Consider the following 23,406-nt stretch of genomic DNA (forward strand, 5'->3'; position numbering starts at 1 on the left):
GTGATAAAATGCATTAGTGTTGTTAGAAGTGAGGAGACCATTGGCTGCATGTCTGGCAAGAATGATGTACCTATAGCTAGGTCGTTATTAGATAAAACTTTATAATACTTACCAAAGAAACCAATGCAGTGACTGCATTTGTGTATTTTTGTGTTCATTAGGCAGCTTCATTAAAATATATTAGGTCAGAACTTGGCTAACCTCTCTATAAGCACAGTTCTTCCCTTGAATTGTGCTGACAAAGAGTATTTTGTTCTACGTGTTACCACTGTCCTGGTGAGTTCTCAAGCTGCGATGCTTCAGTGTTCACATCAATGCGGCTTACATGGTCATTGCAGGTACGACGCCTCAGAGGACTCGGACAGCCGTACTGGTGACGATGTCGCTACAGGTTCTCACCAGACCACACGAGGCAGTGGCAAGGTGGTTCCACTGGCCCGCCTGGTTGTGCTGCAGCCCCACGCTTTCCTGACATGCTCTTCTACGGAACAGCGAGCTGAAATGTCATGCTTCGACATACAGGTCGGCGGCGTGCCAACTGGGTTCCGGGCAGCAGGTAGTTTCGTTGTTCTTACTTCAGCATCTGATATTCCTTTCTCTTTTTCTTTTAGTGCAGTTTACTCTGCAGCGTAGATGTGTATTTAAACAAACGCGTGGACACGCTCATCGTGCAGAAATTGCAGTTGTGGGTTTGCAATCTTATCGTCCATGAGTCAACACGTAAAACTGTCTGATCCGATCGTAGAAGGCAACTCTGCTGGAGCAATTCAATGTGTTCAGCTCTCGAACTGTATAACTCGGTTTACCATATTTTCGCGCGTATAACCCGCACCAAAAATTGTAAAACGTTAACAGTAAAGTTGGGGTGAGGGTTATACGCAAATTTTTCTTGGCGGTGTGGCTACACCTCAGGGCAAAGTTCTCTGCCATTTAGTTTCGTTATCTCCTAGTTTCGTTATCTCTCCCCACCACCGCGTGTTGAAGCTCCCTTCTCCCCTCCTTCATGGTCGTCCATTCTCCTCCTCTTTACGGGTCGGCATTTTGCGAATAGTGCACGCGGCGCCGGCGAACTCGTACATACGTCACCCGTTCCCATGGCGCTCCCTCGGTCCACGCGAAGCGCTTTGCGGTACGTCGGAGAGAGAAATCGCCGTTGTTCATGCTCCGGCTGCTCCGGCCGCACTGTCATTCTCTGTCACGTGAATGCTAGCTGCGCCTGCTAAGCGATCCGATTCACGTCAGATGTCACGTGATTGATTCTTCCGCGATCACGTCCGTCGTATATGAATCCAGCTTAATCAGCATCGCCGAAGAGAGTGGAACAGAGCCGCTGGCCGACGATACTACGCGGACGAGTTGTGCATCCGTGGATGGAGTGTTTTTGCAAATATTTGAGCATTGTTGCATGCAGTTATTTCCGCGGGTTATACGCGCGGATATTTTTTTATCCTTCCCGGCTGTTATAATTGGGGGTGCGTATTATACGCGGTGGCGGGTTATACGTGGAAAAATACGGTATTTCATAGTGTACTGGCTTTTCATCTCTGAAGTCTTATTTTGAACAACTTCCTAATTTGTTAGGAGTACAGCAGATAGAACTAATGTTGTGTCAAATCGTGTATTGTTTATAAAAACATTTCTTGCTTCCACAGTGTGACGCACCAGGCTTTTGTCGCAAGCGCAGGTGGTACGCTATAGAGGCTGTGCACATAGTGTGGTCGTACCAAGGTGCATTTTGCTTGTTCTGTAGTGAATAGGTCTAGTTGCATGACATCTTTTATGTGATGATGTCATATTAATTGCTGCTGTAACTTAAAAAGGCAATGTTACGCTAAATTACCTAACACCCCTCTATGTCTGTCTTTCACGTAGCATGCACTGTATTTTGGTCATGATTGTGGCTGGTGCGAAAAGTCGCTCTACCTTCTGGAGTGTTGCCCGCTATGTATGGTATGGAGTGTATAGGTTTTAGTCCACGTAGGAAGAACTCTAGGTGACAAAAATAATCGTGGGCCTTCCACTAAGGCGCCTCTCATAGCCACCGCATTGCTTTGGGAGCCCTGTCAATCCCAATGGTTCATGCAGGTCGCTGCCTGTCGGAGCTGGCCAGTCCTGGCACGTTTGTGGAACCCTGGCTGGAGACAAAACCTGGGGAGCCGCATCCCAAGACTGGGATTCCACCGTCCCTCTTCACACTCTCACTCCATGGCTTCCTCATGCCTCAGGGTGAGGTCACTCTTGCCACTCTTGGCTTTTGCACATGTTTGTACTTCAGTATGGACACATCAGATGTGGAGAGCATGTTGTAATTATCATTTTGGACATACATTAAGAACCAATGCATTACTGGAACCTGCAAATTTAAGTAAGTGCCTGTTCCAAAAGCTTTAACCTCGTTTCTTGCACTTCCTGCAGTGACTTTGTGTGTGAAGGTTGGCCGGCCTCTGAGGGTGAACCTGAGCGCATCCAAGCTGGACCAAGCCCTGCAGTTTGCAGAGCTTGCCTCGCGTCAGTGGTCGCATATCCAGGGCTGTTCCAGCGCAGTTTGTCAGGACAGGCCTGTGAGCACCGAGACCAAAGGCGCACGGACTGAAGTCGTGGAGGCTCTCGTTGCGTCTTCCAGTGAATGGAGGTCAGTTGTGCCGACGTTGCACCCAGTGGCATTCACATAGAACCACCTTGAAAGCCTACATTTTTTAATGTATTGGTTGCCCACAAAAATTATGTTTGGCACGGCAGTGTTTATGGAGGTCTAAAAGACAACAGTTAATTTGGATAGAAGAGCCCCCTGTAGCAGAAAGATACAGAGCTTGAGTTTTTTTGTTAGAATTGTTCCGTGGATTGTTTCTTGACCTTTGCTTTGAGCCATCATGGCTATGGTATGCTGCCACTGAGCACAAGGTCACAGGTTCAATTCTCAGCCATTGAGTCTGCATTCTGGTGAGGGCGGAATGCAAAAATGCTTGTGTATTTAGATTTATGTGCAGAATAAGGAACCCACAGATATAGCTATTCTAGATCCTCCCCACCACAGTGTTCTCTCATAGCTTGTGTGTTGTTTTGGGTTATCAAACCCCACAATTTGATTTGAGCTTCGTTTTCCTCGGTTACAACTACCATTGGCTTCTTTGAAGAGAACAGAGGACACTTAGTTCTAAATTTATGAAATATAAGGAACTTTCAGTGCATAACCATTCCTTGACATGGACTAACTGTGGAAATGTTCATCAGTGCAATGTGGAAATGTGTATTGTGCAGGCTGTCAACAAAACTGGAGATGGACCAGCTCGTCTTGTCCCTGGATGTTCCTGCACAGCACCACCAGAGCTTTAAAATGGTGCTGGCCTTGGAAGGCCACGCCTCCAACTTGGAAATCCTGTGCTCCTCCGAAGGTCAGTTCTCCTCTTCTCACGCTTCGTGGAATTTGGAATGCCTAGAGCTGGGAATGAATGTGCCATCATTGCTGCTCATGAAGTTCCAAGGAAAAAGAGCTGCATTCTGCATTCAAAAAGTGTGCATGATGTCCGTAAGGCTAAAAAAAAAAATCAACAGACTTCAGCAATTCCTTCGGCTCTAAACTCGTTTACTGCGGCAGCATCAAGTTGTCACAGTCGACAGTGCCATGTTGTATCACTCTGCACTTTTCGTAGCGAACTGGCATTTTACCCACAGGTGTCTTATTCTGAACACCTTCATAATTTATTAGAAGTACAGCAGATGGAACTGATGTTGCATCAAATCACATTTGTTTGTATAAATTTATTGGTTCAGTATTATGACACACAATGTTTTGGTCCCAAACGCAGGCAGTGTCATGTGCAGGCTGTGCAAAGAGTGTGCATCAGACTCTCACAGCAGACGCCAGTCATCTTGTCAAGAACAACTTCTTTGCAATGTGCACAGTGTTCGTCCTTGTCCACTACAGTATTTCCTGTTGTAGCCTCCGAAATGAAAGGAAAAAATTGACATCCACCCGTATGTAACACAAAGCTACAAAGGAAACCCACTGCGGGTATCTCAGAAACAAAGCTTCGTAGTTAAAGAAAAATTTGTCCTACTCCGGGATTTGAACCCGGGACCTTCGTAGAGCTGTGCTACATACGGGTGGGTGTCAATTTTTCATTTCATGAACCTTCCTCCACCTTGCGGAATTTCACAGAACTGATTTGCAGCCTCCGAAATGCATGCACAAATGCCACCACTCTTAGAGTATGTGTTGTGTGCAAAACCCTGCACAAATTACCAATAATAGCACAGTGGTTAGCACGACCTGTGTCCGATTGCACATTGCCATAGGCGCATGAGTTTGAATCCTAGTGGAGGTGCTGGGCAAGTTTTATTATTTTTCTTCACTCTATGGTTTTTGTGTTTTAAAGTGAATAGCTTTCTTTGGCTCTTTTGCCGGTTTTTGTGGTCGGTGGTTTGCGTTCGAAAGTTGAACGATGCGAAAGACGCATGGGCTCGCTGAGTTTGTCGTTGAACCAAGACTATTATAGCTCCTTGAGACGCACATGCTGTATACCTATGTCACCGCTACAGATGTGCTGGGTAACTGCTCTGTTCTCTGCGGAATTATGCAATGAAACAACAAATGCTACCTAAATATCCTCACTACAGCAAATGTACATCATCAAGGGCATCATTCCTGTGATTAAGCGAATAGCTTTATAGTACAAGTTTTCAGCTATTCGCTTCTGTTGACAATCATCATTGATGGTTTCTGCTCAAATATTTCTTCGCCCTAAAGCTTGTGGAGTTGTTGAGCGGCTTCGTTTTATTTATCAGTTCCTGACTCCGGACGTGGCATTGCCCTCGCAGGTGTTCCGTCAACCATTGAAAGCAGAAGTACGCTATCATCGCTTCAGCTCTATGCTCTTGTCGATCAGCAGTGCATGGCTTTGGCGGGACCATCAACCTTTGTCGTGTGGGCCGACAGCTTCTGGGAGCATCTCTCCGGTCTCCCAACAGCACACAGTGTCCTGAGAGTTCACTGCGACATGCTTCCACTGAGCGTTGGGCCCTCGCAGTTGCTGCATTGTGTGATGGCAGCTCACCACACAATGCACCTTGTGGCTGTAAGTCCTGAATGAGTGACTTGTATGTTTCTTGATGGACTCTTGATCACAACGCATACTATATGTGTATGTCCTGTGCTAAACATCTAAAAGTTTGAGTACTGACCTTGACGTGTGGGCTATCTGCAAATTGTGTGCTATTACTTGTGTGGACTCTATGCCTAGACATTTTTTTTTTTTTTTTTTTTGCCTTTTTCATAGGGTTGTGACTGGAGGTGCAAGTTGTATGCAGCAGCTAGTTAAAGGGCGTGAAAATATAATGCATGTTACCTACAAGGATACGTGGCCGTTAGTGTTGAGCACAAGCCTTTTTACTTATGAGCATTAGATGCATAGAATTTGGAACAAACATAATTTAGCCTTACCATGCATTTTTTACTTATAAGCATTAGATGCATGGAATTTGGAACAAACATAATTTAGCCTTACCATGCATATCTGAAGGTGGAGATAACTTTTTTTGCGTCCATAGTTGCAATGGAGTGCTGTCCGCAGTTGCAATTCAGCACTTCAGTAACTCCATGAATGCTCTGTGTAATACAGTCGAGCCCGACTATATCGAACCTGTTTATATCAAATTATCCCGTATATCGAACAATTTCTAAACACGGTAAATTTACATGGAGAATATATAGCAAAAGTTACTGTTACATCGAACAAAAATAGCAACGACAACCGATATATCAAACTCCATGTGCCTCAAAAGTGCTCCAGCAAGTTGGCTTTCCCTCACGATGGCGTGGAAAACTGCCGGCGCCACCCTAGCAAAAGTGGTTTAGACCCGGCTGAGCACGGGCGAACACCTCCCTGCAAAAAATGATCCTGGCCTGCTCGCAGCACTTACAGCCAATCAGAGGCCGTCGTGCTTTCTCCGAGGTGCGGTGGCGGTACACGTGAGCGCCATTTTTTCTTTCTTTATGCTTGTGTGCCTGCTGCTGCCTCTTTTCCTCGAGTCCTCATTCTGCGTGGTCCGTGCTGGTGGTGTTGCCTGTTGGCGCTCTGTGAACTTTCTTGGCGCGCTGTCATCATGGCGCTGTCAGAGGCAGAATTTGCCGTTCGCCATCATGGGCCATCATGGGTCAGCTACAAGAATTTGCCATCATGGGCCAGCTACAAGATGAGGACTACGTTGCAGACGTCGTGCCGACCACGAGCCAAAGCGACAGCAATAAGGAAATTGACGATGGCCCGTTGCCTACATCCTCCGAAGTGATTAGTGCACTTGCGTTGGTCCGGCGCTATTGTGTGAATATAGAAGGTTGCGGCCTCAGCTGCTCAGACTCGTTGGACAACGTAGAGGCGTGCGTGCTGTCGCAGGCAGCGAAATCGTTGAAACAGAAGAAAATCCAGGAATATTTTGTTCCAAAGTAGGGCACGCAAGTAAGCCACCATATTAATAAAGTACTTTTCTTATTGGTATGTGCCTTTGCGTCATCAAATCCTATAGCGGGCCTATATCGAATTATGCCATATATCGAACTAATAAATGTTTTTTGGCGAGTTCAATATACCCGGGTTCGACTGTAGTGTACGACATAGTTGTGCTGTATTCCTAACTCACCTTCTAGTATATCATAATTTGACATTTTTGTGCCCATAGCCATCATTATATCGTTAGTAACAAAGCTGGGTTGATTAGTTCACCCTTTTTATCTATGTGGCTCTGTAATGTAGGCGGGCCCCGAGTATATTCACTTATAATTTATTTTTTCAGTCTGTGGCAGAACGCCTTGAGAAAATAGCGCCCCATGGCAAAGGGAAAACTCCGCAGAAAGCAGCTACTACCGCTCCCAAGGGACCTCAGGGAAAATCTTGGTGCGATGACCTCCGCAACGGCAGCTTCCAGTACATCCAAGATGACGGCAAGTTTTTAATTCTAGCATTTGATAGAGCTTAAATGTAAAACGAAGAAGGGGTCAACCAGGACAGACGTGGACAAATGCTAACTTCCGACTAAATTTTACTGAGTGAAAAAGCGTGATTATATATACACAAGGGATTTCCTTTTTGCGTTTCAACTCTGCTTATTATAGAATACCGACTAGCCCTGTCCCAAGCCTTGCTTAACTCTAGCGATGCTGCGTGTTGTTTGCTCCCTGGATCTCACATTGTAGGCACTCCCAACCCAAATGAGATTGTCTTCCGGCGGCCACTGAAAAATGGGGACGCTGGCGTGATGACTTGGCGCTACCCTGAGCCACGAGTTTTGACTCGGGTCGACGTCTATCCCGTGCCGTTCTCATCGACGGTGACCATGGGCATTTCCCCTCCTCCGGTAAGTACAGTGGGGAGTTATGGCTCATAAAAAGTTCATTCGAAGGAGAACTTGTGCTGTATGCTGCAGAGAGAAGTGTTGCACCGTTCTTGAGGAAAGACCATCGAGATCATAAGAAAGGTGTCATTTATACCAGCTTTGCTACAATTTATGACGCAAATGATAAACTAGCATTCGAAGGAACACTAAAGGCAAATATTAAGCCAAACTGAAGTGATAGATTGATGTTTCATATGTCCAATACGTCAGTTTGCCAAAAAGAAAGCCATTGTATGTAAGGAAATGACATAAGAACAGGATTGGCACTGTCACTTTGAGAACATTGTATCAACTCCCATAATGCAACATGTCTTACATAATTTATAAACAGGTCAATTTTCAACTGCTGATAATCAAAAAACAATCAATTATCAAAAAAGAATGCAATTTGGCTGACCTTATTGCATTTTTCTGCTGAACTCAATGGTGGTACCTCTTCTGTTTGCTAGCTTGTTGCACTTTATCTATGGTGCTGACAGTGCAGTTCAAGAGCTCTGCAATGTATACGAATTGATTGTATGAACTCTTAGCATTCTGAAGGTGCAAAAGTACAAGCATGTCTCTTTATAACGATGGTTTATGGCATTTGTTGTTTTGGCTTTTCTCCGGCTCTTTGCTTCAGGCGTTGCAATGCAACCTTCAGTACTGGGACCCCTGCCAAGAGATCTTTGTGACGTGCCAACAGTTTGAGTTGTCAGAGAGTGAGCCATGCTTTCTGGAGCTGCCGGCACTTGGCGTTCTTCGGGGATCAGCCGCCGCCTGTGGCAGTTGCGGACACTTGGAGGGTTGTCATCCTTCCTCCTGAGCAGCCAGCTACAAGGTCTGGTGTGCATTTTGTTTGTGCCTGCAGTTAGCAGTCGTGAAATCACCAAAGCTAAGCAGCGCTAGGCTCAGCCAGTGTTTAGGAAGAATAATTGGAAACGCTGAGTGTTTGAGGCTCCTGTTCTACCGTGGAATGGTTCAGTTGATTTTGAGTGAAATGAAAAGTTGAATGGCATCTGGAGCTGTTAGACTAGTGACAGGCTTGGCATGTGACTCCAGGTGAGATGGTGAGGGATGAAACAAATGGATTGAAATGAATACAAAGCACACACACACACACTTAGACATACACACGCACAAAATCCACTAACACAAGAATTATTTACAGGGTCTCACAGAGGCCTGTATCCCGCAGGCATGCTATATGCTCCTTAGTGGGGCACCCACACCAAGGCAGCAGCTTCAATATGCCGTGGGAGGAAGCATTCCCATTGTAATAGAGAGAAGGATGCTCCTTCGAATTTGAAACCTTCACCTGTGTTGGTGTCTACTCTGCAAGAGGAAACCTCAAAGGCTGAAGATAGTCTGCTAGTAGCTCAGCCTAGTGTAAACAGCATCAGACTGGACTCGCAAAAGTGGCCTTTCTTATGTGTTAACTGCAATTTTGAACTTCAGTCTGAACAACAACTACACATTGAGAGCTCAGTGTTGGACTGTCACATTAAGGCAATGCTGACACAAATGATGAGTGCCTTGCAGCAGTATCTTGCTAATTTGAATGTGCCTGTGGCTAAAACAGCAGTGCAAGTAATGCAGGCTGCGGAGACAATGCTAGCTGCTCTCCATTAGCCTAAAGCATTGCTACCGCATGCGTGCTACATCGGAGACTTGTTCCATTATCACTTTCACCCCTTACCATCATGTGCCTCTTCTGTTCCTATCTGTACCATTTTACCTTCCCTCCCTGTAGAGTAGCAAATGAGAAGCATGTCTTTCAGGCTGTATTCTGCACCTTTCCAATATTAGGACTCTCTCGCATTTCAGAACAATGATACCCAATAAACGTCCCGCATCTCATGTCGTGTGTTGTGTGGCATTGGCATGTTCAGAGAATTCCTCGAGAAAGTGGTATTTTGTTGCGGGCTAGTTGGTTCAAACAGAACAAGTGGTGTAGTGCGCGAAATGCAATAAGAATAGCGGAAAGAGGGATGAGAAATAGTGCGGACTTCTAATTTTTGTTGGTAGTGTGTGCTCTTCCCTATCTCACTTTCCACCTTGAATTTTGCAAGAGGGGCACTGTGGAGTGAGAATGAAAGATAATCAGGCCACACAATTCTTAAGTGGGTCATGGCTTGAAGGCTCTTTCTAAGACAAACCCTACAAAGTTCCATTGGCTGATAAAGTGCCTGACAAATGTCGAACTGTTCTGGGACCTTTACTTAGTTTTCGTTGATCCAGTGAATGTCTGTCAAGCTGAATTTACGATAAGACAAGACTTCCATGTCCTTTTCAGAAGATGTAATGACATTCTTGGTATTTTACAGCAAAGCTGTTTATGGCTAGGCTTCCGCGCATTTTTCGTGTGCATGTGCAAAAATGTGGACCGATCCTGGTGATAGTGCAGAAAGGGTCCAACCGAAATGAGACATACCCTTGTGGACTCTGAGACCTTTAACGTCCCCTTGAACTACCCTTGTCACACCTAGGACCCAAAGAGGCCCTGGAACAAGAGTAACAACAGATACTAAGATTGGATCTTAGGCCAAAAGAATGACCCGCATTGGCCATGTCTATGTTTGCACCGCCCTCTCTTTGTTGGCATTCCAACTGCTTGCGTGCCTAGTTTCCTACCACTCTTCCGGGGCAGCGGCACCGTTGCGTGTGTATATAAGACAAGGTGCCGTTCCCCATTTTGAATTTCACTTCTCTCATCGTAATGGAGAGGCCATGTGTAGTGCGCACTCCCAGCAACGATTGCATTCTCGTCTCAGTTCCTGTTGTCGCTCTTCATTGTTGCTCCTCGGGAGTCCGGACTATATGCGGCATCCCCATTTTATGTCACCTCTGTGTCGTGTGCTAAACAGCTTCGCTGGTCATCCACCTTCACAAAGTGGAATGGCTCATGAGTTTTTTACATTAAATGAAGGTTGGAACCCATCTGAACCCAAGAAGAAATACTAGCAAGCATCAGAGCACTTTAAATTATTTATTATTTTGCTTGTTTTTACAAACCAGTTTCAGTTTTGGTACTTGAGAGATAGATGCTTCTTGAAGTCATGATAGATTCGTTTGCTACGGTTCCTGAAATCACTGCAGCTACCACACACAAGCACAGCAAAGAGAAACATGCACAGCACTCTTACCTTATTGCTACACAACATCAAGAAATTTTGCTCTGTGCCATGACATCAGGATAATATCGACGATGCCAAGCTCAGCATTTCAGGATCAACTGTATATAATAAAATATGTTAAGTGTTTATCAACTTCCATGCTTGCTAAAATATTGTTCTTATTTTTTGTGTGAGAAGCGTGCAGTAGAGTTTCTACATCTTTGAAAATATGTGCCAATGGTCCTTCGTAGGAATGTGCATCGTATCTAACATCGCTGCAACAAGCTGTAAGTTTCTGCAAGAAGATAATATAAGGCACTGAGGCTGTGAACCTGTCTTTTCTTTTTTGTCAATGGGAATGTCAGCAGGGGCAATGAAGAGCCAACTTCAGGAACTGCCATGTCTCCCTTGGCGTTGGCCGCCTGCATGCGCGTGGACTCTCACTTTGACCCAGCGCTGGTGCCCCGTCTGAGAGCAAGTGTGGCCCTCGATGCCTGCGTTGTCACCTTGAATGTCCTGACCGATCAGAAAGGTGAGCTCTGATGTGTGATAGCACCGTGGAAAGCAAATACACTGTGATGAATACACTGTGATGTCATCAGGGGCATGTTCATGTGGGGACTTCGAGCTTCCAAATGTGCAACTGCAGTCATTTTCCTTGATTTTTTATAGTTTCTTCATAGTTTCTGTTGGCAGGCATTTCATACTACATTAGATGTGTAATGAGGTTGTAATTTGAGTGTTAAAGCAATTGAAGCAAGTAACAGTTGTAGTGTGTTTACTTTTCTTTTGTGGAAGAAGATTCTTTGGTACTGTTGCGGTATTCCGTCATATTCTTGCTTGTTCTTGTTAATTGTTCAGGAGCCAGTAATAATTTGGGTTATTTTAACCCTTTGTGATGGTTAAAACTAAAGTGACCAGAACTGTGTCATCTTTTCTGCCAACATATGTTGTTGAGTTGTTTCCCAATGGCTTATTTCGGGCTCATCTGCTGGTTCTAGTTCCTTCAGCAGCGCTGTGGCCATTCAAGTTGGATCATGCAGTGGCGAGCCCCGCCAACCTCGACTTTGCCGTGGTGTCCATGGACCACTTGTGCCTTTCCTACACCGGCTGGGAGCATCGCATAAACCTCGGGGTAGGCAATAGCTGCCTGCATTCCACACTGTTGACATGTCACGGCTAGTCTATGCAGAAGTCTGGCTTTTGTTTGCCTGTTAACTCTGATGCACAGGGCTTTGAGCGACGGGTGTTTCGGGCATTTCTGCCCGCTGTGTGCCAAAGGTTTTTCCAAGGTGAATCAAATCAATTTCTGTTGAAGTAACATCGTTAGTAGATTTCAATTTCAGTGTGTAATTATTGGTCATATGTTGCAGACATTTTAGGAATTCCTGAATAATATTAGGTCAAGCAGGAATTTATAATTATGCTAATTATTTATTTTAATTGGGTTAATCAGTATACTAGGGAAAACAAGTTTACTGTGGGTTATTTTATGAACAGAGTCCTTTAAATCAGAGCTTGCTAGGAGTTCCTCATTGTAGGCATCACTCAAAAACCATGCAGGCTTCTTGCGCCATTCTGCAATGTCGGAATTTGAGAGACGGCACACCATCCGAGTAACACCGATTTATAAGCTTTCTCACGCCACCTATCGCATGAAATAAAAGTTGCCATAAAATTTTAATTCCTCCAACTTCTGTACAGATGTACGGCTTAAACGTTTAAGAGAACTAAACTTTTCCTTTTTTGTGCGTGCACATTTAGAACATGTGTCACTGAAGTCAGCTATTAATAAATTATTGCAGTTCATTTAATACTACCCACATTGTTAACTATTCATTTTCAGGATGACCTTCTGGGGTTTCTGTATTCTGTGTGCTGTGATGAATCTACCTTATTTGTAAATTACAGGGCGTCACCACGGCGGGCCACCATGGCAGTGACCCACCGTAGTGGCCTAGTGGCTATAGGTGTTGTGCTATAGATTGGGGGATTGAATCCCGGCAACGATGGCCGAAATTTCAATGGGGCCGAAATGCAAAAACACCAAGGTACCATGGATTGGATGCGCAACATGGAACTCCAGGTGGTCCAAATTAATCCGGAGTTTCTCACTACGGCGTGCCTCATAATCAGATTGTGGTTTTGCCACGTGAAACCCCAGAACTTAATTTATTTAATTTTGATGTTGTGGTGCCGTGCAGGTTATTTGCGTACCTGCACATTGTTCTGCCAACTTTTCACAGTGCCCTTAAGGTACCTGTGTACTTGCTCTCGGCACACATTTTCAGCCCGCACACGCACAGTACTTCTCATCTGTTGGCATCTGGTGATGACAATAAATCTTTTTTTCTTATTTTTTTATTGCCAGGTGAATGGGTACGTGTCATGCGATGTCACAGAACTGCTTCACCTTACCCGCCTCGGTGTCCTCGACTCTGTGGGTGTCAAAGCCTCGGCCGTCATCTGCCAGCCTGTCAACAAGGTGATTTCACATTCCTGGCTGTGAGAAAGTTCATAGAAAGATCTTAAAAAGTTCATATAAAGTTCATTTGAGCCATGTATGACTCCCTAATTTCCATACCATCATATGTATGTAGTTTTACTTTTTTCTGAATGTTTGTTTTCACCGGATGATCACTATTATTGAGCTGTCACTCAGTGCAGGACGCGCCTGCAGTATTTCTCGAACGCTCTTGCTGATTCTATAGAAAAGGAGGCGTGTTGGATCAGATTGTGTGCGCATTGTCAATGGTGTTGTACATTCTTGAATGTGCACAAACAACAGTGATGTTTAAATTGTGGACGTACTTGACCTATGAGTTTATATTTGACGACCAAAGATTGTGCTCGCCTTTCTGGGCACAAGTTTGGCCAATAAATGGTTAGATTTTCAACTCAAACTTTTTTATGTGTTTTGATTCTCCGCCATCAATACAACGTAAATATGCACACTATATTTTTTTTTCAATCTCAGGAACCTGGCATTGAAGTCGAGGCATCCTTGGACCCATGCTTTATCAGGATCAGCCAGCCTGTTGTGCACACTCTCTCCACGGCAGCTTCCTTTTGGAGCCCGGTTAGTTGATGCTTTTTCTTTGTGCTTTGTACAGAGTTCAGATTTATCTTGAATTTGTCTTGAAGATAACATATTGAATGTTTTTTAGAAGCAGCATGGCCTTAGTTCTTCCTGCTTTGCATTTTGTGTGTAGGAGCATAATTGTCAGAGAATTGTTTCAATAACATGGGTTATCTTTTGTTATTACCTAGAAATAATATGCAGTGCGGTTACTAGCAATGAGCAAGGCAGAAGATCAAGATCAGAAGATTTTCACATGTGCGATAGTCTCTCCAGGTGTTCTCTGGTTTCTACTGTTTCTATCACACGAGGGAAAAACTTGCGGGCGCAATGCAAAGGCAACGCTTTTACTGCACCATTGGGTGACAACACGTGTGAAGCGAAGCAGAGTCCGTCACAGCACGCACGTAGTCTCGGAATGTGGCCCCGCACTTCTTGACGTCACGCAAGTCATGTCAAAATGGTTGCTGCTGTCGGTGGAGGGTCTTAGAGGCAGTGATTTCATATTGAAGTTTCAGTTTAATACGTGTGCTTAGAACCCACTTTTTGTGTCTGTATATAGCCATACTGACCCCTCTATCTTCAGTTACAATGGCGAATCATTTCTGCGGAATCCCGCGAGGTGGAGGAAGCAACATGAAAGGGAAAAATTGTCATCCACCCGAATTTAGCACAAAGCTCCAGAGGAAGCCCATACGAATTTCTCAGAAAGAACGCTTCGCAGCTGAGTAAAAATTTGTCCTGGTCCAGGATTCGAACCCGGGACCAACGCCTTTCCGGGGCAGGTCGCTCTACCATCTGAGCTTGTTACAATTGTTACTTCAGCTAAATGGTAAACTGAATATAGGGACGACCATGTTGTGGCCCCTTTAAGTGTATGATCTTTCTGGGAACTGAACCTGAATCAAACTGTGAACTTGCCCTGAATACCATGTAACAGAACATTATTGTGTGCACTCTCACGAAGCTTTTTGCAGAGGGCTGAAATTTCCAGTAATCCTCTGCTCTTTCACTGCTTAAATGTGTGTTGTGCGAAGAGGATGCTTATCTGTCAAGCCCAGTATTACAGGCTGGAGTTTATCGTGAATAACTTTACTTATACCAAAGTGCATAGTTGTTGAGAGTCACAAGTTTCCTTTGACTTGTGAGGCATGCCAATGGCCACAATGTATAACGTGATGACATTGCTTGCTAAAACACATCTCCTAGTGGGCAAATCCCGCTGCTTACAGCGCACTGTTGTGATTCCACTGTTATTTTCTTGTTTCAGGACGCACACACTGGCGTTCTTCCCAGCTATGTGGCTGTATGCAACAATACAACAGACACTGTGTGCTTTGGTCAGGTGTGTTTCCCGTGCTATTTTGCTTTGATTGACTGTGAACTTCTGGTAGCCTTGCCCATCTGTAAGCATCTTTAGAAGTTCTCCCCGTGTTAAAAAGCAAAGAGTGCCACCTGATTGTAGGAGCTCGTATTTAATAGTCATTAATATGCAACTAACTGCAACAAGGACAGAGCAAATCTAGGCATAAGATTATAACATTGCTATATTTTTGCATCCTTTTCATTATCCTTGTTATGGCACTTCTCTAGATTGTAAATCACTAACTAGCTCAGGTCAGCTAGAAGCATTATTAGTAAAAAGAAAGCGTGTGATCATTGTCAAAAAACGCAAAGTTTGACATTTTAGGATCTGTACAGATTACAAAACATCAAACTTTGTGTGCTTGGCATTGGTCAGTCACCTGTTTTACTAATAATGCCCAATTGATCAACCCAAAGTTATAATGGAATGATAATGGCCCTTTTTTTATTTCAAGAACATTATATTTTCGATACATTGATTTATAGGCCTGAATGCAAGGCTTCCTATGCAGTGTGTGACTGCATAGAATCTCCTCCGAGATATTTTGGCAAACAGACAGGTTAATTTATGTTACCCCTTCTTTGTTGGCATTGAGCTAACTGGAGTCATTAACATACAAGTGACAGAAGCAGGAAAGAACAGGCAATAGCGTATAATGATAGTACAAACACACTTGTTAGAGGCCAAAAATAGGTATGCATTTTTTTTTATACTGCTGTCATCCTAGTGCTTGACGGTGGACTGAACAGAGTGTACTGAGCCTTTTTCACGAGCGCAGAGAACTAGTTGCCTGCACAAATATCTTGGTTTGAGGTGTGTACTGGCTTCATGCAGAGAGCGAACCTTGTGAATGGTGATGATACACAAGCTCAGACTAGTGAGAAAGGAACCGACATGGTGTCGGGGTAGGTGCTGTACCATTTCACATTGTTTTCTTGTGTTTACCTGTACTAACAATAGTCAGGGCAGTCTGCTAAGTGCCCAAGCTGATAATGTTCCTCTGGATGCATTTATCTTGAGGGAAAAGTTTATTTATGCACCTCATTAACGTGAAACAAAATCAGGCTGCACCATTTCTCTTCATAACACTGGTAGCACTACCTTAGGTGAAATGATAAAAAATGCCTATTAATATTGCCTTACAGTTGCCTTTCTTGCATCTGTACCAACACTTGTAAATTTTATTGCCCAGCATGGTCATATATCTCTGGGTGTGTTAAGCATGAAAAATAATTTAAAAATTAGCGTATTTTGCACTAGTGGTGCAAGGCTAAAGAAACAGCAGAGCTCATCACCACCTAGCACTACCAAGTCATCCTCAGCATTTTCCAGAATTTATTGATTATTGGTCGATTACCTATTGATTGGCTATCGCAAGGTATTGGCCACGTAATTGGGCTAGGCTAGGCACTGCCAAGTCATCCCCAGCATTTTCAGGAATTTATTGATTATTGATTGATTGTCGATTAGCTATTGATTGGCTATTGCAAGGTATTAGCCACGTATTTGGGCTAGGCTTAAACACCTTCGCTATTTCGCGATGTATGTGCCATCGCGCTTGGACCCTTTCTGCATTACTGCCAGGATTGGCCCACAGTTTCTGTTTGCTCTGCACGGCTAACGGTCGGCTTATACAGCTCCGCTGTTAAAAAAAGTATTTTTGTACAGCAATGTTGTGAAACAAACTGAGCAAAATGAAGTTTAACGCCATAGCATTGGAGGCACCACTTCCAACAAAGGTACAAAAGAGGGTCATTGACAGCATCTGTTTGTTTCTTTTCTTATTGTTGTCATCGTAGGCTGGAACTGTGGAGAAGATATCGCTTCAACCAGGGTACATGCATGCATACACGTGGAAGAGCACCAGGGCACCACTGGTGAGCTCTTCACGCTTTGCCAAATCCATGTTCGCACTGTTCTTTAAAATGTGTTGTCTTTGGTAATGCAGGTGAACTAGATGACTTTAAACAATTGTTTGTACTGTTCGTATTGCTCTCTAGATTTTCTAAAAATTTTCCTGTGATGCTCAGTATTTGCCGAGAGTATGCACATAGGTATTGAAATGAATTTCTAGTCTGCTGTTTGCAATTCGTTATCTCACATTGTTTACTGCAGCTGAGCCAGTTAGATTGTTTATGTTAGCTTATCTGTGTTACGTCTAACTACCGCATGGCAACATTTTACAGAAAATTGTGATCCACCTATACTTCACCGCAGGTATGCAAGCCACCTCAAAAGTATCTGTAAAAATCACTGTGCTACATTCCGAGCCTCTTGTGAGTCTGCAGTTTTAGAGATTGATAAGGGAAGCACTTCGACCACTGTCTTGAAGCTTGGAAGCATAAAGAATGTAGCAGAAGCTGTACAGCGCGCATAATTAATGACGAGCAGCCTACTTACGTTTAATGTGAGCTTTACCCTGTACCAGCTACTTTTTGCATCGACATAAGCAGAAGTACGCCTGTGTCTTTCTTCTGTAAGGTACAAAATAAGGGCATGCACTGTTTTGCCTTTTCACATTGGAACGTGTTTAAAAACGTCTTGAAAGTTGAACTAACCTTGGATGTTGGCACATTTGGGCCCCGTTGTAAAACAAGGCAAAGCAAATCACTGTGCTTTAACTGTAATGCAGTGTGTCTCTAAATTTTTCTGTTTTGTCGACATCAATGCATACTATTTAGTCCTGTGGATTCACCTGCCATGGTGGGTATGACGTTCTGCTGATAAGCACGAGGTTGCAGGTTGGATTCCCAGCTGCAGGGGTTACATTCTATTGCAGGTGGAATGCAGTAATGCTCATGTAAGGCGCATGTTAAAGAACCCGATGTACAGTAGTTGAAGTTGGTCCGGAACCCCCCACTACTTTGTATCTTGCAACTTGGAAGTTGCTTCAGGATGTTATACCTCATGATTTGATTTAGTCCTGTGGATTAGTCACTGGTAATGACATTGACATGCATTGGTATAGTGCGGCATTCTTTTATCTTCCTAGATGCTGCATCTAGGAATCGAAAGTCAGCAGTGGAAATGGAGCAGCCCTTTTGCGCTGGTCCAGGGCAAAGAAATTACGGTGGAACTTCCCATTGGTTCGTCGGCGGTGTCTACCGTCCTGGTCAGAATGCAAGAAGGACAAGGGGTCGAGATGCAGGCAAGTGCACAACAGAAAATAAATGCGCATTGCAACATGCACCATTCCGGAAGGTGTCACTGCGCTCATTTTCTTATGTCGCATTCAAGAAAGAAGGAAAAAGAAAAAAAAAGGGGGGGAAATGCAACTTCCTTTTGCATTTTATAATGACACACTGGCACCCAAAAGATTAGATCAGGGGTCTCCAACTTGGCCGAAGGGCCGGTGTGGCGGCCAGTGGTGGCCTCAGGAGCCGGACAATGAGTAAGTCTATCAACCAATCAATCAATAAATGAATAAACAAACAAACATAGTCTTTTTTTTTTAATGCAAAATATGCTTAACGTGTAAATTTTGTTTGCTTCTCACTTCTAGTTGGTTGATAGCTGTGTGTGCGCTGTTTAGGTGCCTCTAAATTAGTGCACTCATGAGCTCTCATGCCATGTCGTGTTTACCTGCTTTATCTTCCTATGTCTAAATTCCCTGGCACTGTAATGCTGATAGGCACTGTGGGTACATGATAAATAAAATAAAATAAATAAAATGGGGTACTGGGCTGTTGACTAAAACCTTTATTTTATTTAATCTACGTGCTTTTTGGAAATAATGCTTTTTTAAAATAATTAGTTGCATGCACCTCCAGGCACAACTTCCGGAAAAGGAACAATATAATTATTTTGAGATTAGAATGACATTTTTACAGCCAAGTCTACATGGGTATATCGATTTTAAATAATAAAAAATTGTGGTGGCAAACAAGCTTGTTTCTATTTCTGGGTGGTAGCACGCGATTTCTTGCTTTTTCACAGTAATTCTATCTGCACCAAGCAGATGTCTACAGGACATTGAGGTGGTGTGGGAAACATCACCATTATTTACAAAGGGCCCTTTGTTTTGCTGGTGTGTCATTATCACAGCTCCAGTATTTCTACGAATTTGTGTTGTCTTTTGCACATAGTGTTTACGTTTCAGTGGTGCAGAAGGCATGGGCCATACAGTTGGTGTAGCATTGCCCAGAATATAATAGCGCAATACACAGGACAGGTAGCGCTCGTGTTGTTTCGTCTTGCTCTCTGCTCTGTGTACTCAGCCATGTTATAGTTGTAAGTTGGAGTAACTTCAATAAACTAAGACTTTAAAATTTTCCGCAAATATGCCTTTGAAAGGCTGCCCCATTTTTTCTTCTTTCTGTTCTCTGTGATTGCAGCCACGCAGCCTTAATTTGCTGTATTTTGCACTATGCCATTTATGAACAATAATCATTGCCATACTGCATACCTTACTCGTTAAGAAGATAAGATACTTCCAAGAGGTGCATACAAGCATTTTCTGGTGCCAGGCTAAGCTAATTTTCTTGCACGGTTGAACCAAATAACCTAGTTGAAACACTAACTGCAATGCAGCCACTAATATATTATTACTCGATAGTTAATCATCCAAATCAGGCCCTAAAATGTAAGCTTTTTATCCTAGGTTTTCACGCATGGACAAACAGTCTGAGGTAGGTGGTTGTAGGTTATTCATGTGGTAACTCTCTATTTGCATAAAAGCAGAGGAGCGCGAGATGGGTTCCACGACAAGGTGTTTAGCATTGAATCAATATAACGACACAATGTATTGCCACCGTCAAAACGAGTTATGCATGAGGCATGTACTGCAGCGGAATTCCTCTTTCACGCTTAACTGCAGGTGATAATCTCCGGCCAAGTCACACTCCGGAGCCACTTAGTGACGGACCTGCAAGTGCAGCTGAGGTTACTGGTTGATGCCACCAAGGAACACAGCAAGTCACCATCTGCACAGCCACCGAAGACTCGTACCCTGGTGGTCGACCTTGGCGACAAGGCCTGCAGGAGCCTCATCATCAACCCTCGGAGGCTACACTCTTTCTCGCTCAGGAGGCAGGCTTCCACACCAAGCGGACAGGCGAGGGTGAACGCAGTGCCTTGGTCCAGTGAAGTGGTGTTCGACGCCATGAGCTCAAAGGACTGGGCCAAAGTTGTTGAGGTTTGTGGCAGTTTTGTCAAGCCCTGTGATGTGATTACCATTTTGTTGCCTGTATAACCCACACCAGAAAATGAGCAGAATGCGGGTTATATGCGAACTACGGACTTATATGCGGCTTCATGGCAATGCAAAATGTACTACTACTACTGTGAAGCTGAATCTGAAGGCAAACATTGCCTTATCATGGAGCAGCAACGTTCTTCAAAGAAAACGTTCATGACAGATATACAAAATGAGGTTATTTTGAGAGTCTTGCTTTGTGTCGACAATAGTGTGAGCTGCCTCTGTAATGAGCGGAATGTTGTTGCATGTTATTTGTGCGGTGTGTACACACAGTATCTTTCCAAGGGTTCTAATTGAGGTTTCAGGTTGTATTTAGTGACTGAGTATACGCGCGAAAATGCGGTGTGCAACAATCCAAGTGATACTGGTGGGAGCTAAACACTCCTTACATTTTTGCAGGTACCACAAGACACTGACGAGGCTGCAAAGCTCCAGCTATGGTGCTATTGTTTCGCTGGCTGTTTTGGATCATCTGCAAACCTTCTGGTCGGTAACACTCACCTTTAAGCTTTTTTTTTTTTTTTTTGCATTTTCTTGTAGGCCCTGCACTGTAGCCCCCCCCCCCCCCCCCCCATGTAATTCCCCATAAGGCTCTTAGGGTATCTCAGTAAATAAATAAATAAATAAATAAATAAATAAATAAATATAGTATTATATGTAGGCATTCTTCCTGAGTCATTGTAACATGATATACCTGTTATCTGCATTATGTTTTCTATCATGGAGTTTGCGAACTTTAATATATTAGGCACTGTACCAAGGATTGAAGGCTTGTGGGAGGTTGGCCGTGTTCTTAGTTTTCATCACTGCACTTCTTGACATCTTTTTAATGAGAGTGAATCTTGCGTTGTGCATTGCATATATATTTGTGTTACCACTGTCACAAAATATCACTCATTCCTTGTTTCTTGTGGACACTGGCAGGTGCTGGCATTTGCGCCTCTTCACGTGCTGCGCAGTCACCTGCCCTGCAGCCTCCTGGTTCACCTCCACGGAAGGACGGGCTTCGAAGCCGCGGGCGAGCACTACCAGTCACTCTCGGTGCCTGGCCGAGGCCAAGACTGGCCTCTGCTTGTGGACCCGCTACCGTCCAGCCTCACCTTTCAGCTTGGGCCAGGTCGGTGCTCTGAAGAAAAGCAGCTGAAGTGCTGAAGCCACTTTCAGTGCCGTGCATGTGAATTTCAATTACATGGTCTTTTACATTGCTGTTTGTTCGCAGATGTTGTGAAGCAACCCAGTAAGCATTTGTTGCCTGGAATCCTTTCTTAGCTTATTTGTGGAGCAGTGTCGGTTTTTGCGATGCCCATAGACCTGGTGTGGCATGCTACATATGGTGTTTTGTAGTGGCGATTGATTTGATTTATTTGGTGATATTGGAAATAGTGTCCATTTTAGTTGCCGGCTTTTCCACAACATTTTATTGTCTACTCTTACTGCAGCGGTGGTGAAATGGTAGAGCATCTGCTCTGTACGCGGGAGGTAGTGGGTTCGAATCCCGGTGCCACCAGAAACCCACTGGTTTTTTCCAATGGATAGAGATGTACCATGACCTAGTGCTCGGTTATTTATATGGGTTCTCATCTCGGAAGGGGGTCCTTTAGAGACTTGCGAGGGTCTCTGGGTGCCCCTTGTCCCCACCACAGCTTTGGTGAAATAGTCGAGCATCTGCCACTGCTGTGGGAGGCAGAACAGTGCTGCTGCTGGGTACCTACCAGTAAAATAGGTACAGTTGCGTACCCAACCTGGTGCTCGGCAACTACGGGAGTTCCAAACGCTTGGAAGGACACCCACCTATTGGGAAATGGGCGTCGAGGGACCACCAGACTCCTTTTTTGTACAGTGTGGGCTCACGAGGATTTCGACGGGAATTCAGGGTGCAGGCTCCGTTCCCAAGCGTATCACCCCTGAAGAAAGCCGAACGCCAGGCCAGGGTATGCTTGTGTTCATTTGAACGAGTGGGTGCCCGGCGGCGGTGGGAATCGAGCCCACAACCTCCCTCAGCCGAGGCGGGCGTTCTACAACTAGGCCAGGAATGACACAGTGGTAGCCATTGTAGGCACTTTAATGACCATTACTACATTACTATAGTACAAGTTGGCAGGCGCAAATTGGAATCAGCTAGCACAAGAGAGGGATGATTGGAGATCACAGGGAGAGGCCTTCATCTTGCAGTGGACATAAATATAGGCTGATGATGATGATAGTACCGCCATCGCAGTAGCAATGTCCTGAAAACTCTGTAATGTCATTCTCTGTTTACTTATTGACCAGTAGATCATGTGTCGAGTTATTGCTATGTGAGTCATCGCTTTGCAGAAGATCGCAAAATATATTTGTTTGCATGGGAGACAGAATAGTAAAGATTGCAAAACACTGGTTCTGTGTTTGCATTCAAGCTCAACCTGTATACAGCTGTAGGAGTATGATGCAACGGCGGCCATCGAGGCATGCCGTTGTACCAAGATTTATTTGGGAAGGCGAAAATGGAGAGCGGCACGACGGCTGCGATGATCAACCCCGTCAAGAATGAGAGCGCATGTTTTGTTCTTGACTCAAGCTCCATGAGATGTGCGGTGCAATCATGACTGGTTCTTGTGCACGATGAGGATGAAGATGCTACACAGTGTATAGAAAGATGCACATTGTGGTGAAACTGCGCTATAGCCTGTACTGAACTATTTACAAGGTTCACTAACAACAACTTTTGTCTGGCCACATCACCTACGTTCATAGGCAAGCGCGTTTCGTCTCCTGCGCTCGAGCTGAGGCCTCCGACGTTGGACCATGAAATCTCCACCACACCTCCGGAAGACCTGTGGAAGCTACGCAGTCCGGAGTGGAGCTTCAGCTCCCCTCACGCGGCGAAGTGGCCCTATGACGACGTTGAGCGAACAGCCAAAGTGGACCACCTGTGGGAAAAGGGAGTTCTCACACAGCTCTTCACCTCTACTAACCCAAGGTCAGTGCTTTACTGCACCTTCAATTAATTTATTTGTTGATTGATTGATTGATTGATTGATTGATTGACTGATTGATTGATTCATTCATTCAAGTCGGTAAAATCGGCAATTTGCTTCCTTTTATCAAATTTTCATTATACTTAAATTCGACCTTTTATGAAAATGTACAAGTGACCGACAGATTTTTCTTACACGAAAGGGGCCGCAAAGTTTTCCTAATTATTGGGCAATCGGAAAAGGCAAAGTTAAATGAAAAAGAAAAAAAGAAAGGTCCATCTTGTTGAACTTGAGAGTCGGCGACGAAAGGTACGGTTTCGTGC

The 23,406-nt window shown here is 44.3% G+C and overlaps 2 protein-coding genes across 3 annotated transcripts in view; both read left to right on the forward strand.

Moving 5' to 3' along the window:
* LOC119457772 (intermembrane lipid transfer protein VPS13B-like) overlaps nucleotides 1-10,990 on the forward strand; it is a 54,468-nt gene extending 43,478 nt beyond the window's left edge. The window contains exons 26-34 of one of the 2 annotated variants that reach the window (XM_049670435.1): nucleotides 339-556; nucleotides 2,086-2,226; nucleotides 2,416-2,632; nucleotides 3,259-3,392; nucleotides 4,819-5,075; nucleotides 6,790-6,937; nucleotides 7,190-7,350; nucleotides 8,012-8,209; nucleotides 10,853-10,990. In XM_049670435.1, the coding sequence (XP_049526392.1) occupies nucleotides 339-556; nucleotides 2,086-2,226; nucleotides 2,416-2,632; nucleotides 3,259-3,392; nucleotides 4,819-5,075; nucleotides 6,790-6,937; nucleotides 7,190-7,350; nucleotides 8,012-8,194 (1,459 nt within the window). In that variant the 3' untranslated portion in view covers nucleotides 8,195-8,209; nucleotides 10,853-10,990. Of the gene's footprint in view, nucleotides 1-338; nucleotides 557-2,085; nucleotides 2,227-2,415; nucleotides 2,633-3,258; nucleotides 3,393-4,818; nucleotides 5,076-6,789; nucleotides 6,938-7,189; nucleotides 7,351-8,011; nucleotides 8,210-10,849 lie in introns of both variants that reach the window. The other variant, XM_037719466.2, reaches the window with a different exon arrangement.
* LOC125946863 (intermembrane lipid transfer protein VPS13B-like) overlaps nucleotides 10,884-23,406 on the forward strand; it is a 41,535-nt gene continuing 29,012 nt past the window's right edge. The window contains exons 1-11 of the mRNA XM_049670967.1: nucleotides 10,884-11,016; nucleotides 11,486-11,619; nucleotides 12,856-12,969; nucleotides 13,462-13,563; nucleotides 14,834-14,908; nucleotides 16,729-16,806; nucleotides 17,922-18,077; nucleotides 19,746-20,063; nucleotides 21,051-21,243; nucleotides 21,346-21,363; nucleotides 22,860-23,085. Of these exons, the coding sequence (XP_049526924.1) occupies nucleotides 10,884-11,016; nucleotides 11,486-11,619; nucleotides 12,856-12,969; nucleotides 13,462-13,563; nucleotides 14,834-14,908; nucleotides 16,729-16,806; nucleotides 17,922-18,077; nucleotides 19,746-20,063; nucleotides 21,051-21,243; nucleotides 21,346-21,363; nucleotides 22,860-23,085 (1,547 nt within the window). The remainder of the gene's footprint in view (nucleotides 11,017-11,485; nucleotides 11,620-12,855; nucleotides 12,970-13,461; nucleotides 13,564-14,833; nucleotides 14,909-16,728; nucleotides 16,807-17,921; nucleotides 18,078-19,745; nucleotides 20,064-21,050; nucleotides 21,244-21,345; nucleotides 21,364-22,859; nucleotides 23,086-23,406) is intronic.

Source organism: Dermacentor silvarum, chromosome 7 (assembly GCF_013339745.2).
Source record: "Dermacentor silvarum isolate Dsil-2018 chromosome 7, BIME_Dsil_1.4, whole genome shotgun sequence".
In the NCBI taxonomy this organism is placed as follows: domain Eukaryota; kingdom Metazoa; phylum Arthropoda; class Arachnida; order Ixodida; family Ixodidae; genus Dermacentor; species Dermacentor silvarum.